This window comes from Anneissia japonica, unplaced genomic scaffold (assembly GCF_011630105.1).
Source record: "Anneissia japonica isolate Jap-2015-1 unplaced genomic scaffold, ASM1163010v1 scaffold287708_len1499824_cov190, whole genome shotgun sequence".
Lineage (NCBI taxonomy): Eukaryota > Metazoa > Echinodermata > Crinoidea > Comatulida > Comatulidae > Anneissia > Anneissia japonica.
This window is the reverse complement of record NW_022752295.1, coordinates 703,275-717,716: the sequence shown is the minus strand read 5'-3', so window position 1 is coordinate 717,716 and position 14,442 is coordinate 703,275. Positions and strand designations below refer to the sequence as shown.

General features: G+C 32.3%; 1 protein-coding gene across 9 annotated transcripts in view; it reads right to left on the bottom strand.

Moving 5' to 3' along the window:
• The window catches only part of LOC117122231 (stromal membrane-associated protein 1-like), a 23,745-nt gene extending 9,303 nt beyond the window's left edge, over positions 1–14,442 (bottom strand). For 2 of the 9 annotated variants that reach the window (XM_033267755.1, XM_033267756.1), the window contains exons 1-10: positions 14,195–14,439; positions 9,785–9,918; positions 8,094–8,179; positions 5,782–5,860; positions 5,115–5,138; positions 3,251–3,352; positions 2,885–2,996; positions 2,224–2,292; positions 1,033–1,101; positions 576–653 (exon numbers count right to left, since the gene is read on the bottom strand). In XM_033267755.1, the coding sequence (XP_033123646.1) occupies positions 576–653; positions 1,033–1,101; positions 2,224–2,292; positions 2,885–2,996; positions 3,251–3,352; positions 5,115–5,138; positions 5,782–5,860; positions 8,094–8,179; positions 9,785–9,918; positions 14,195–14,312 (871 nt within the window). In that variant the 5' untranslated portion in view covers positions 14,313–14,439. Of the gene's footprint in view, positions 1–575; positions 654–1,032; positions 1,102–2,223; positions 2,293–2,884; positions 2,997–3,250; positions 3,353–5,114; positions 5,139–5,781; positions 5,861–8,093; positions 8,180–9,784; positions 9,919–14,194 lie in introns of all 9 variants that reach the window. The other 7 variants (XM_033267748.1, XM_033267751.1, XM_033267750.1 and 4 more) reach the window with 7 other exon arrangements.

Sequence of the window (14,442 nt, the reverse complement as noted above, 5' to 3'; positions counted from 1 at the left end):
TGCAAAACAAGACTCAAACGGAGCAGTCACATGACTTACAACTATTGACCAAAGGAAGTGTTTTGGTTGAGCACCCAAACCAAGGCTATCCACACCTTAGCAAACGTGACTGCTGCTCTCATGAAAAAGAACTATTATTATGAATGGAAGTGAATGAGTGTTGAAGATATGTAATGAACAAGTGTAATAATTACTGATTTACCAAACAATAAATGCAGTTTAAGTACACAAACAAAAAAAATTTTAAATTTAAATTAATAAATAAATAAATAAAGGAGTGAATATACAATATGAAATTGAAAAACCAGATCTTGTATCCAAGGCAACCAGAGGTACTTTGAATATGTATAATATCCTGTAACCTATTGCAGAAGATAATTGTTTTGTTTAAAAGGAAGAATGAACTGTGTCAATAACATGACATTTCAGCATGCAAACCATTATCCCTTAATTAGAAGATTATAAAGAAAGAAGCAGACTGCAAAGATTAAATAGGTGTGCCAACATGCTGTGTTAGTAAAGATAATTAAAATCAATGCCAATGTTAAGGATTTTGTTTGCATTTGACAACTCACCAGGAACTAGGACAGGTGGTGGACAAGCTGAGGGTTGAGGCTGTAGAGACGCTACTAGGGGATCTTCTGGAGGAGATGCTAAGTACACAATGTGATTAATGGTTAGGATCAAGGTGGAAGACAGGAGATAATTTTATGAAGACCAGTATCAAAAAACATAATGTGTATGAAATATTGTTGTGTATTTAGTAACTCCTCTCTGAACTGGATATCACAGTTGGCTCAATGGTATCAAGCTATATAAATATTTTTTGTTAGTATTAAAGCAGACACTGCTTACAGTTGTTAACTCCTTGCTATATGCTATATTTCAATTTAATATATATACTGTCTCTTCCAAGATGTGTATAAGAGACAGTACTAAAAAAGCAATGATACTTTTTTTGTTAAATTATTTTTGTTATATAGTATAAGCAGATTACAGTAGTATTAAATCAATCATTTCTTTAGAACTTACCCATGCCTAACAAATCAAAGGCATTGGAATTTTGATCTTGGGATGTGGGAGCTATACTTGGTCCATTTGCTGTAGCAGAGAGCATTTTGTTTTTATTGATCTTATTTATTTGTCATTAGATCAATCAAAAGATCAATTAATTTGGTCATTTAAATCAATTTCAAAAAGGAAATTAATACATATACTGTATTCTAGAAAAACAAACAATGTTAAACAATTAACAGAAAAAATATAATTTTAGTATGATCTGTAAGCCAAACTTTGAGCAAATCATTATAAAGAGAGACATTGCTGTGTCTATGTATATTTAAATTATGAACAATCATAAATTTTACAAACAATTTAATATAAGTATTAAAAAAAACCCATAAAATCCCAATCCATACATTGGCCAACACCAAGGTAATAAATTTAGAAAAGTTATTGTATTTAGTAGTTCGTGTTGTTTTTTGGGTCAACTGAATAAGAAAAAAAGATGTGTTTGTAAGGAACAAAGATAACTACCACCTAACAAACTCCTTTAAACAGCATTCAGGTATATTTCATATACTTAAATGCTTTAGCATAGAGAGTAGCAAATAAAAGACAAAAGTATTTCATTAAAAATACACTTTCTTTACTACAGGACCATGGCTTGCAATATTAAACCTAAAAAATCCACAGTGCAGAGCAGGGGTGTGTCTGGGGGTTTGCCATCGGGAAGAGAAAAATGGATATATATTCTACATATTAATAGACTCTAAATTTGATTAAATAAGCTTTTAAAACCCCTAAATTTCCCACTTTTCTCTCATCCCCGCATTGGATACAACGGACACCCAGTCAGGCAACTCCTGGAGCTACCCCTGGTGCAGAGTAGAGAAATGTCTTTTAGTTTGGTTTTGGTTATTGTTCAATACTGCAACAGTAGATTTCTATATACTGGTATAGTACAGAAGAACTACTAAAGTATAAATGAAATAGACAATAGCCTTTATAGGACAAAGCAACAATACTCTCTCTCGACACAAGTACATTTAAACAGTAACTAAAAACTGAATGGAAGAAGTAAATGTACAGTACTCCTCAGAGCAAATTTGTTGTTGGACATTTATTATTCATTTACAGATAAACTGACCATCACTCAATCCACAACCATTTTAAGATGAAGGAAAACCGAAGTTTACCACATTTGGACAAAATGTAACTTACCAGGGGAGTCACTTGGCAGTATACTAGCTGGTTCATTACTAAGAGGGGAGCTAGAAGTAGAGGGACGAGCTGGGAAGAAGGCGACGTCAAAAGGGTAAACTATTTAACATACATATATGAAAAAGATGGTGTAGGAGGTATTGATAAATAGGGTAAATATACAAAGAAAAGAGAATGCACAAAAATAAAAAAAAATAAAAAAAAATTATAGTTTCAGACTCAAACATATTTTTTCTAATTAATTATTTTAAACATAAATATATTCTTATTCTTGTTCTTTCTTATTATCAAAACAAGCCCGCTTTTGAAAAAAATTAGACAAAAATAGACGCCCACCCACCCAAACTGACACACAACAGAGATAGACATTTTGGTAAGACAACAGGAAAACAGAAATCTGAATCATGAAAGATTATTACCATCACATTGTCATTAATATTAAAATAATTTTCAATACCTAGCATGGAATTTGGAAATATACATTAATAACAACATTTTCTTGCATGTAGTATCACTTTATGAGAGAACAATACAGTATTTCCTTAGCAGCACATTTCACAATTCCACTCACACAAAATATTTGTCTCACCTTAGGGCACACTATATTTCAATCAATAAGCAGTTTCTACAGCCAATTAAAAACAATGTAAAGTGCTCTTACCCAGGCCTAAAAGGTCCACTGCGGCACTGGTTTGAACAGGTGCTTGGGGTGGTTTTGCAGGTGCTGGTTGAGCAACTGGTGCCTGAACCACTGGAACTGGTTTAGCTGCTTGCTACAAAATAAAATTTTAAAAAAATATTTTAGAAATAATAAGAATAGGCACCACTAATAATTAAATGGGGTTCTATGCATTTTTAATACCATCATAACATAAAGAAATTATAATTAACTGTTTATTCTCACTTTATATTTTATTATTATAAAATAGATTTATCTTTTTAATAGAAGCCACTAATTATTATACATTTCAAGAGAAAAAATGAATCATTCTTCAATTTAAAAACAGTAATAAGGAAATTCCAGTACCTGTCTAGGTTTCGCTACCGCACTTAGTGGCACTTGGGACTTCACTTCGGTCTTTTTGTTAGCTCGTCTCTTTTCCTTTTCTGCATCTCTGTCTTCCTTCTTCTGGAAATGCAAAACGAACTGATATTGAACAATCGGTAATTTTATATTATATATATATATACAATTGCAATGACACACTATATTAAGTAGAAATTCCAATAGAACAATGTTGAATAAATTAGAGATGTTGCAGCATATCAATTTGCAAAAAAGAAAGAGACTTTTACATGAAGTATATGTTCTTATTAGTATGGAATTGTGCTGTATACAACATTTTTTTAAATCCTCAGTTTCTCCACTTTCTAGATCCATCACTGCCTTTAAAGTTATATGTAGTAAGAAAAAATAAACATATATAAAAAATACATACACTGTATATAAGAAATTAAGAAAATAATTTTGAACATGCATACTGTAATAATGGAAAAATGAAATAATAATGGGAAAATGACAAAATATCAATGTTAAGGATTTAAATATGAGGTGAGTGACTTTAAAGATAGAAAAGGAATTTACAGTATATCTAAACCAATACAAATAGAAAGACTGGCAGACACCTTTGTGGAAATATAAAAGAAATGATCACAATTATTAAAAACATTGGTCAAAGTAACTATTAAAAAAAAGGATTACCATGTATAAAGGAAACCACAACTACTAAAAATTTTGATAATTTGGAACAATTCCACATGAAGCAATGTAACTAGAAAAAAGTAGTGTACTACCAAATATATTTAAAAAAAATACAAAACAGATCATGCAGTGGAAGTGGAACTAACAGACACATTTTTTTGCCTGCGATTTTGAGAACATATGACAAGCATCAGTTTAATAGCATAACTAATGTTGTATGATGTTGTTGTATGTTATGGACAGTACCGTAGAATAAAATTTCCGCAAGAAAATCCATTCAATGAATTATAATAAAATGTACTCAAAAAAAAAAAAGTTGGAAATGGTAAAGCCTCTAAGGTACTTTGGAACAACTACTAGCTGAGAAAAGCCTTGTCCTCCAGACTCTCAAAATTTATTTGACAAAAAAATGTGACATGCCTATATATGGTCATGATGACATCACATAATAATAATGGTAGACGTATATAGTGCATATTGTTAAGCCCTCTATGCGCTTTACATTAACATTACCCCGGTCATTGTACACAAACTCAAGCTCCTGGGAGAGTACTGTATATTCCATAACATTACAGCAGCTACATCAGCACGTTTTGGCATTTACCCCACCAGTTACCCACTTATGCTTCTGGGTGGAGAGAAGCAATGCAAATAAAGTGCCTTGCCCAAGGACACAAGTGAAATGCACTGCGTGGGATTGAAACCCTGAACACATCATGACTATATATGGGCATACAACAGTTTTTTGTCAAGAAAATTTGATATTGTGAACACAGCTTTGCAGTAATAATACAGTATTTGCTGGCTGTGATTATAATCGCCAACTTGAAGAATCTCATCTACCTACAGTAGTTTAAAATTTCCATGTGTTTTCTATATAATTAATAGTTATACAAATATTATTTGGAATGTCAAAAGCTGATCACACTAAACAACTCCAAATGTGGTAGTCATAGGAAGTAACAAGTTTCTGACAAGAAGTGCTTTCACTAGCAACAAGATGGCAATTTAATTAGTTTTCTCCTGGAAGGCATAATTGCACAGAATGTATGGTGTCATAAATTGTGTTACAATAGTAATTGTTCATTTTAAAATTATAATGAGCATCTTCACCATCACAAATACTCATCACCATCTCAGCAGATTGTTCCAAGATACAATATTCAAAATAGGATATCATCATACTTACTATCAGATCAATTGTTCTTAAATCCTTATGGAAGACAAATGAATTTAATACAGGGGTAAAAAACAAGATAAATACTATAATAGATATTAAAGATAGGCAATTTGTAGGTTAAACATTATGGTGGCACTGATGCATTGAAATAATGTTTGTATATAAAATAAGATGAAAATCTTAATATTAATACATTTATTATATTTATTTATGAGTTTAAAAACCTTCTAACAAGATTCAAATTTATTAAACAGAAACAGAATACAGTGCTACAGTGTATATATAATTAAAAAAATACATTATTTTGGCTAATTAATAACATTCAGATACTGTATAATTATTTAAATCATTATATAAAATGTATAAACTACTTCTTTTAATACCTCATTTTTATTGTTTGCAAATTTTATTCACAGTGTCCTATAGACTTCCCACTGCCTTGTAGACTTAATTTCTCAAGCCCCAATAATTTTCCATTTTTTAAACCATGGTTGTCTGTGTACCCTCATTAGCACTGGTGCCTAATAGCTCAATCCCATATAATCTACCTTTTATCAGTAGCTAGGTGGTTGTTGGCCTTCATCAACATTAAAAGGTGCTCCATTTTCTCTATTCTATTCTTTTAGACTCATCTGGATGATTATTAGTTTAATGTCAGTGATAAATTCACACTCACCTTTTGTTTGGTCGGTATAATTGATTTATCCATGTAGCGTTTTCTTTCATATTTGTCACGAATAAAATTATCTAAAGCCCTGGTACAATTTGATTAAGGAATCATAAGCAACTTTGTTACATAACTCTGCAAAGAATTGAAAAAAATAAGAAACAATGTCATTGGCACATCTTTGTATACCAAACAGGAGTCAGCAAAACTCTTGTGTTGGCTTGACCTCTTGAATCATGTTACCCAGGACCTAAAACTATAGCTTGAATGAATTACAGTCAATATACAGATATATTGGGCCCTCAAAATAGTTAAGTTCTGTGGTCAAAATAATTCTTTAATACAGAAGCTCACACAGCTCAAATAGTAAAGTAGATAGATTAGCGAGTTCAGGAATACATGTGGAGTCCAAATCATTTTAAAGTATGGTATCTCAATCTTAGCACTTGAATCAAGCATGTAAAGAAATCTTGTAAAGACATCTTGTACAGGACATGGAAAGAAAATAGACACATTTTTCTACTATTAAGTATTTCATGTGTCACTATAAAAATATATTGCATGTTTCATTTACAACAATACTGAATAATATTATTAATACAACAATATGATCAAGACAGCAATAATAAATCAGTGACAAAACAATAATAACATTGATAAGGAACCAGATGCAAAAATTCTGAGTTCTCCATCCTGTATCCTAGGAATTAAACAAGCATCAATAAAAATTTATACTAATATCAACTTTATGACCTGGATGCATGAAGTATATTACTGTAGATTGTACTCAAATTTCCTCAACATCCATTCTGACCCATTAAAAGGCAATAAAAGGAAGTGGTGGATTTCAATTTCCTAGTATTGTCCTTTTGGATAGACTACCAGATCAGTAGAATGTGTACATTAAATACTATACAACAGTCAATAATATTCAATTAATAATAATAATGATAATTAATAATAATTTCATGAACGCAAAACCGATAAAACTATGTGTAATATACCGTAAAACCTCAATAGAAGCCCTGGGCTTCCTTTTTTTTGCGCCTTTGGATGGCTTCTTTCGAGATGGCTTCTTTTGCAAAGAAAAGAGGGGCTCCTTTTCAAAATTCTGTAAATTTAGGGAATTACTACTATAAAACAATAGCTGTAACATCAGTCTCTATCATGAAGTGTAGTGTATCAACTGGCATTAATTCACCTAAACTACTGTAAAACAAGCATGTTTTTAATTGATTTTGTTTGTTTGAAATTTATGTAGTGTATCTACTGTACTGTAGGCCCTACTACCTCAAAAAGAAGACCATGCCATCTTTAAAAGAAGCCTATTTTTTTTTTTTCAAGTTGGACTTTTCAAGGCTACTTTTGCAAACTAAAGAGGGGGCTCCAATTCGAGATGGGCTTCTTCTCAAGATTAAGCCTATTGGGCTTCTATTAGAGGTTTTTTTCAGTAGTACAGTCCTTGTTCTGCCACTAAATATAGATTTGGCTGGTCATCTATGAGATATCATTAGACATGTGTCGTGAACAATTTTTGTCTAAAAAATTTGAATTCAAAGAGGACATACCAAAATAATCAATGCAATAGTATATCCCCTTCCACCTATTGGGAAAATTAAAATATGAACAGTAGATAATTTGCTCAAAATATGTCAAAAAATAGAAAGTACCTTTCTTTAACCATAAATGGTGAATAATAAAGTTTCACATCAGTTTCTGTGAAAATAATTCCTAATGTACATATGTTGCAAATAATTCAATTATGTCCAATTCAGTGCAATTCTGTCACACTTTCACATAACAGTAAAGAAACAAAATCCCTTTGTGACAGTAAGTATATTATCAGGGTATTTGAATGAAATGCTGCTGAAACATTGAAACAATTATTAATTTGCAAAACTAATGCTGTTTGCAGTGGTATTCTTTAAATTTGTATGTTATAAACATTTTAATAATTATATTAAATAATTCATTATTAATTAACATTTTTATCTGTGTATCTTCTTTGGTGATTCTAAACATGTTCATAAATGTCAATTTATGATAATAATTGTATGAAATACACATCAAATTTTTCTTAAAATACATTGCTTTTTATCAGACACTTTCTACTTTCTTCAGTATTATTAATAAAAAGGCTGAATCCCAGTGTACATTTTATGTTTAAAAATTAAACAATTGGTAATATATTACTCATACATCATCGAATTTACACAACCAGTAGAGTTGCGAGCATGCAAATTATGATGATCGTTCTGTAGCCATGTATTTCATGTCATGAAATGAACTCAATACAAATAATGTTGCAAATAAAAGGATACGAATCCGTCTGAGGCCTTCTGAATGTGGCTGGAAGATTGGCTTCATATATCCTGCGTCCAAGGGTGTTGCCAACACTTTCCACACTCTGAATAGGGAAAAAAAAAGTGGATTTAATCACCATTTTTAAAAATTATTATTTTATTTTTATTTTATATTAAATAAATGGTAACATGTTCAGACATCAGGTCCACCTTGTGTAGACTACGGGGCCTAATTCATCTACTCTATAAAACATTTAAATACTTAAAGTCTAAATATCTGTTTGATGTACAGTTAATGTGGTTGATTGAAATGGGTCCACCTAGTGTAGACTATGGGGCCTACTTATCTGATTCATTATTGAGTTAAATGTATTTAACATATTATTAAGAATCATAATTAAAATTATCATATTTTTTATTTATTTCGGTATATCAAACATCAACAAATACAAACAGTAGTTATGGGCTGAAATGATTTTTCCTACAGTCTGATGATTGGTCCACAAGATGAAATGAATATATTTCCAGACTATCGGGCCATTTTCAGGACAAACGGGCCCACTTTCAATCTGGACCTGATCTTTTGTAATTCATCTACTCTATAAAACATTTAAATACTTAAAGTCTAAATATCTGTTTGATGTATTAATGTGGTTGATTGAAATGAATATATGATTTTTTTTATATATGATTTTGTCCGAACTTCAAAATGAAAATGTAATTGTAATTGAGAAAATGTAATTATCGTAATTGTAATTGTAATGGGGAAAAAGTAAGTAATTATAATTGGAAAAAGATTAATTTCAACTTGTAATTGAATACATTCTCACTTTAACTGATCCCATGCCTAGATGTTCATACATAAATAATTCAAGATATATCAACATAAAGGTAAAAAAAAAATAGCTATACTGTACATCAGGAACCATGGTAACAGTGATTTATGCTGCTTGTGTGTCTTTAGGACAGCCTGTGTCTACTAATATTCATTTTCCACGTTAAGTATTGTAATGTATTGCTTTGTAATATTTTGCATGACTATACTATAATAAAATTAATAATAATGTGCAGGATATTGAAAAGTCAAGGTTATTATAATTACTGTAAACCAGGCCTATGGAAACATAGCACATTGAAGTTCATAGATATTTATTAATATGTTCAATTATTGGACAGTACTGTATTCAATTAATTGCTATTGTGTGTCCACTGTTACTTATTGTATATTTTATGAAACCTTACTACTGTAATACAAAGTTTTAACTTAAATTTAAACAGACAAAAAGCACTTACAGTTAAACTTGCCTAAGTCAACTTTTCCTATTATCGAATAATTTCTAAGTTGATCTTATTTTACATGCCAAATTGTTGTGTTTTCTATTAATTAACCATCTGTAAGTCAAATTTTATCTGAGTAGAACAATTTTTCAATGCCCTTTTTGATTTGACTTAGGCAAGTTCAACTGTAAATTGTTTTATTTTCAAGTTCATGTTTAAGATTTACAGTAAGTGGCAGTAGGATTAACAACAACATGGCATTCCATACCAAACTGGAAGCATCTCAATTTTGTGGACAGTGTATAACAGATCCTTAAATCCATTTTAAATGTTCAATGAATCGCTTATTATCTTTAATTTTAATACAGTATAAGTGTTATTACTGTTGTTAGTACTGTCTCTAAACAATTGTAATGAATACATTTACATACATCAACTTGCTCTTCTGTCCAGGTATCCAAGTTGATTGACTTGACTCTAGATATGTGGACACCGAGGTTTCTATGGATACCAGCACATCGGATACAAAGGAAAACACCTAGATTCCATGACGCCCATCTTGGTGCTATGGTAAAAAGAGAGATGGTTAATATATCATTTTTTTTTTTCATATTGTGTCCTTGACTTTGACCATTTAGACCCATAATTAAACCCAACAAGATGATCCATTAATTGTTTTTGCATTTAATTCCTGCTAACAGACAGGCAGTGGTGAATACATGCTGCTACTTTAATATTGTGCCTAAAGTCCCACAAAACAACAGTGTAAAAATCCACAAAAATGTGTGTTGATGGGATACAAGCATATTTCTTGTTCTATTCTGAAAACTGGTCAGTTAAAGTGTCACTTCAACTCTGGAAAGATCCATTAACAACAGATGTTGTCTTTTTGTGCTTAAACTTATATTTCTATATTTTTTTATTTTTTTTTTCATGTTTTGTTTGTTAAGTGAGTGTTCAGGGCGGAAAAAATTGTGCGACCAGCGGTCGGAGTCATTAACCTTTAACCCGAAGGCATTTCAGAATTGTTTTTTTGGTAAACATTACAATATGATGCATAATTAAATTTAATATTTTTGCTTGCACCAAACCACTAAATGTACTACTGTTTCGCTATACAGTAATATTGTTAAGATAACATTTGGTCCTAGAGGCATTTTATCAAGACAATTTTTATGGTCAGAGGCACAAAAATATTTTTCCAGGCCTGCGGCAGTATAGAAATCATGATCCTTGATGCCGTTTTTATTTGCTCATTTGATTTATAGTATTTGAATGAGGCCAGCTAGTGGTTAGGGCAGAGTCTAGAGAGAGCAAGACAGAGATGGTCATAATATAACGTGCTGTAAAACAGCTCAAGGAATTCTTTCTTTCATTTACTTAATTTTAATTTTCATTTTTAGGGTCTTCGGTCTTCGTTTTGTAGACACCCACGTAGGGTATAGTCCCTTCTACTTGCAATGGTTGTCAGAGGCTGAATTTATTGTGAAAATGTACTGTTCGTTACAGGGACGGACCCAGAGATGTCCAAAAGGGGGGACCGAAAGTTGGGCCGATCGAGACAACACTGTCCTAGGGGGTCCGGGGGCATGCCCCAGCGAAATTGTTGTGTTCTAGACGCCAGAAAATAACATTTGAGGCATTCTAGGCTTACATTTTTTTTTCTTTTCTTTCTTTTTTTTTTTTTTTTTTTTTTTTTTTTTTTTTTTTTTTTTTCTTTTTTTTACCTCCCAAAAGGGGGGCCGGGGCCGGACCGGCACCCCCCTAAATCCGCTCCTGCGTTGTTAAAATTAAGTGTGTAAACCTATCAGGCCAACATTTTAAAAAACTAAAAACTGCACAACTTTATAAACGATTTATTTCTTTTCTATATTATTAAGACCCGTATACTAGTGTTTAATATTGTCTGCATACTTAGATTCCTGTTTTCCTAATTTAAAAAAATTATAGTAGTCAATTGAATTTTATATAGCCGTTATTAAACAATAATTATACAGCCTTGACAAGGATACAGTAGGTGTATGGCATGATAGCATAGGGCATGATACAACAAGTTTACAAACTCCAATGTTACGTTGACACAATCTTGCCATGACGTCATGAAAATGATAAATTAAATAAATCACCATGAATATGTTTGTGAAATAAAAATAGAAAATTTTTGACAATTTATGGGTTTCAAATGCTAATATTTAATTGATTTTACAGTCTACTAGGATGTACAAAATACATATAATTTTGTTTTTTCTCCCCGACGGATTATGGTTTTTCTCCCCAACTGGAGGTGGGAAGAGCTATTCCCGACGGGGCTGGCACACCACCCCCAGTCAAGCCACCCTTGTTTCTTACTATTGAAACTGCATTACGATGTTTGGAAATTTGTATACAACTTTACCATTATCCTAATTTGTAAGACTGTTGATCGCATACAGCTTAAGTATTCTTATTGTCTTGTAAGTTGCTGAATTTGTAACATTGTTTAAACTCGCAACTGAATTTTGAGTGCTTTTGCATCTGCAAATAAGTTAATAACATGATCAGAGTTAGCAATGTTGTCTGCTTTACCACGTTCAATACTAAAAGCAGATAGTATCAATTGTCCAATCGTGGCTCTGAGATGAGCTTTAGTCATGTAGCCAGAATACAGAATAGGATAAGAAAAAAAGAGAAAACGGTCAAAATGGACTAAAAATAAATCACAATCTATAATTTTGCCAATAAAAACAACTACATTCAGATTTTTATTATTAACTGGTACTGTATATACTGTATATTCATGCCTGACGACATACATCAATTTCGTCATGCTTTTCTAAAAAGTGGTTATTTTTTTACTCTCATTCTCCCATTTCAGCGCCCCCCGCCCCCGAACTTGGCACCCGGGGCATGTGCCCCCCTTGACCCCCCCGCTACGCCACTGGTAGCAGATTCAGGGGGCACAACCCGGCCATTTTTTCAAAATTTTAAAGTGGCGAAGAGAAAATTATATTCAAATTAAGTTTGAGAGTGACATTTCCGGCCAACTAGAGGTGCCATAATCATAAATTTTCTTACCTCAGCCCCAACCATGGTAAGGGCTGATGTGGTCTACATTCCATCTGTAAAATTCCCTTCCAGTGCCCCCTCTGTAACAAATTCCTGGATCCGCCATTGTGTTTTGAAAATGTAGTGTGGAAGTAAATGTTAAATGCATTCTTACAATCAATTTGATATGACTTATAAAAGGCTATAGTTGCCAGAGCTTTCAGGGGCTTCGCCCCCTGGGCCCCCAGCAAAGGCTTGGACCTGCGGCCCAAGACTTCCTTATTTTGCAACTCGTCTCTCCCCCCCTCCCTTACTTTCAACAATGGATCGATGCCTTTGATCACGATTGAGAGAAAAAAATGTGGGTCTTCTTTTTTCTGGGTCTTCGGTCTTCATTTTGTAGACACTCATACTGTATGAAGTGAAGACCCTTGATAATTTCACAAACAGATGTCCAAATAAGCTCATAAATTTGATTTTGTGATAATCTGATTTATTTTCATAAACATTATAGAGAAAAAAATTGGGTTTTCATTTTTCAGGTCTTCGGTTTTTGTTTTGTAGACACTCATAATGGTTGTCTATAAAACGAAGATCCTTTGTTACTGTATTTGTTGGTATTTCTCATCTTTCCGATGAAATAATGAAAGAGGTACTTGGCAATAGTTTATGATGAATGATTTTGAAATACTTTCAATTGAAATTACTTTCAATTGAAAAATAATGTGAGGTCTTCGTTTTTCAGGTCTTTGGTCCTCCTTTCGTTGACACCCAAGTAGACCCTTGAAAATAATTAATAATTTTGATTTTGTGACAGCATGGTATATTATCAATAAAATAAAAGAGAAAAAATATGGGTCTTGGTGTTTCCGTCGTACTGTATTTCTATCAAATGAACTGCCAATGTTGTTTTTGTTATGTTTTGATGATGAAAGACCAGTTAAAAATATAATGTATGGAGAACTTTCTTGTGGTTCAAGATCAGTTGGACATCCTAGTTTTTAGGTTCAAAGACACTTGCAAAAGTTCACTTAAATGCGGAAATGCACTAAATAATTGGAGCATGATTGTGAACAACCGTTCAAATTGGAAAAGACATGCAAATGTATTGATTTGAAGAGAACAGAGCAAAGGAGGAAAAAGAAGGGAAAAAAAGAAAGAATTATGTTATTAATACTCTTTTCAGGCTGATACAGTAGGCTGATAGGGCTTATAATATCACTTTTATTGATATAATTTAATAATGTATGTTATGATGATTAAACTACTGTACATACTATTGTAGCAAATTAAATTACGTTTAATAATATTAATTAAAAAAAAATTATAATTTAATCAGTGCCGTTTGGTGAGCTTGGGCAACACAGCTTGGCTGACGGTAATTTTGAGTGCTGAAAGTTGAACATACATTAACGTACATTTAATCAGAATCGATACATTTATGAGCACGGATAATGCAAGTTTAATAAAGTATGACTGCGCATGCGTTATTTATTTCACGTAAATATATCGTTTTAGTGATTTGTTACAGTCAAGCAAATATATATAGGGCCTATATCCACTTCCTTTAATTAAATACTGTAACTATATTATAATTATATTATACTGACGGACTGTATTATTTGCTACTTAGAACTCCTTGAGTTAGGCCAATTATGTCTTTCTTATTATCAAGCTGGCTAGGCCTATGCAGGGCCCACACCCTGTCAACTGACACAAGTGGTAGCACAGCTATTATATACTTCTGCTCCTGTGGGGAACCGTACAACGTACTACTACTATGCTACTGCTGCACTGCAGGCTCTCGATTCGCTTACCTTTTGCATCACAGTCTACACAATACTTGTTGTTTTCTTCTCGTAATAATGAAGATAAAACCGCCTGAAATTTTTCTTGTGATTTCAAATCTTTGTCTTTCTTTATTTTTCCTGACATTTTAAATAATTTAAATTAAAATGACTATAAAATTGAAAAGTTAAACGTGTCTACTACTTCCGAGAAGATCGATTCCGATCGTTTCAATCCACTCATCAGTCGGCGTTCTATATGACCCGGAAGTTCACAG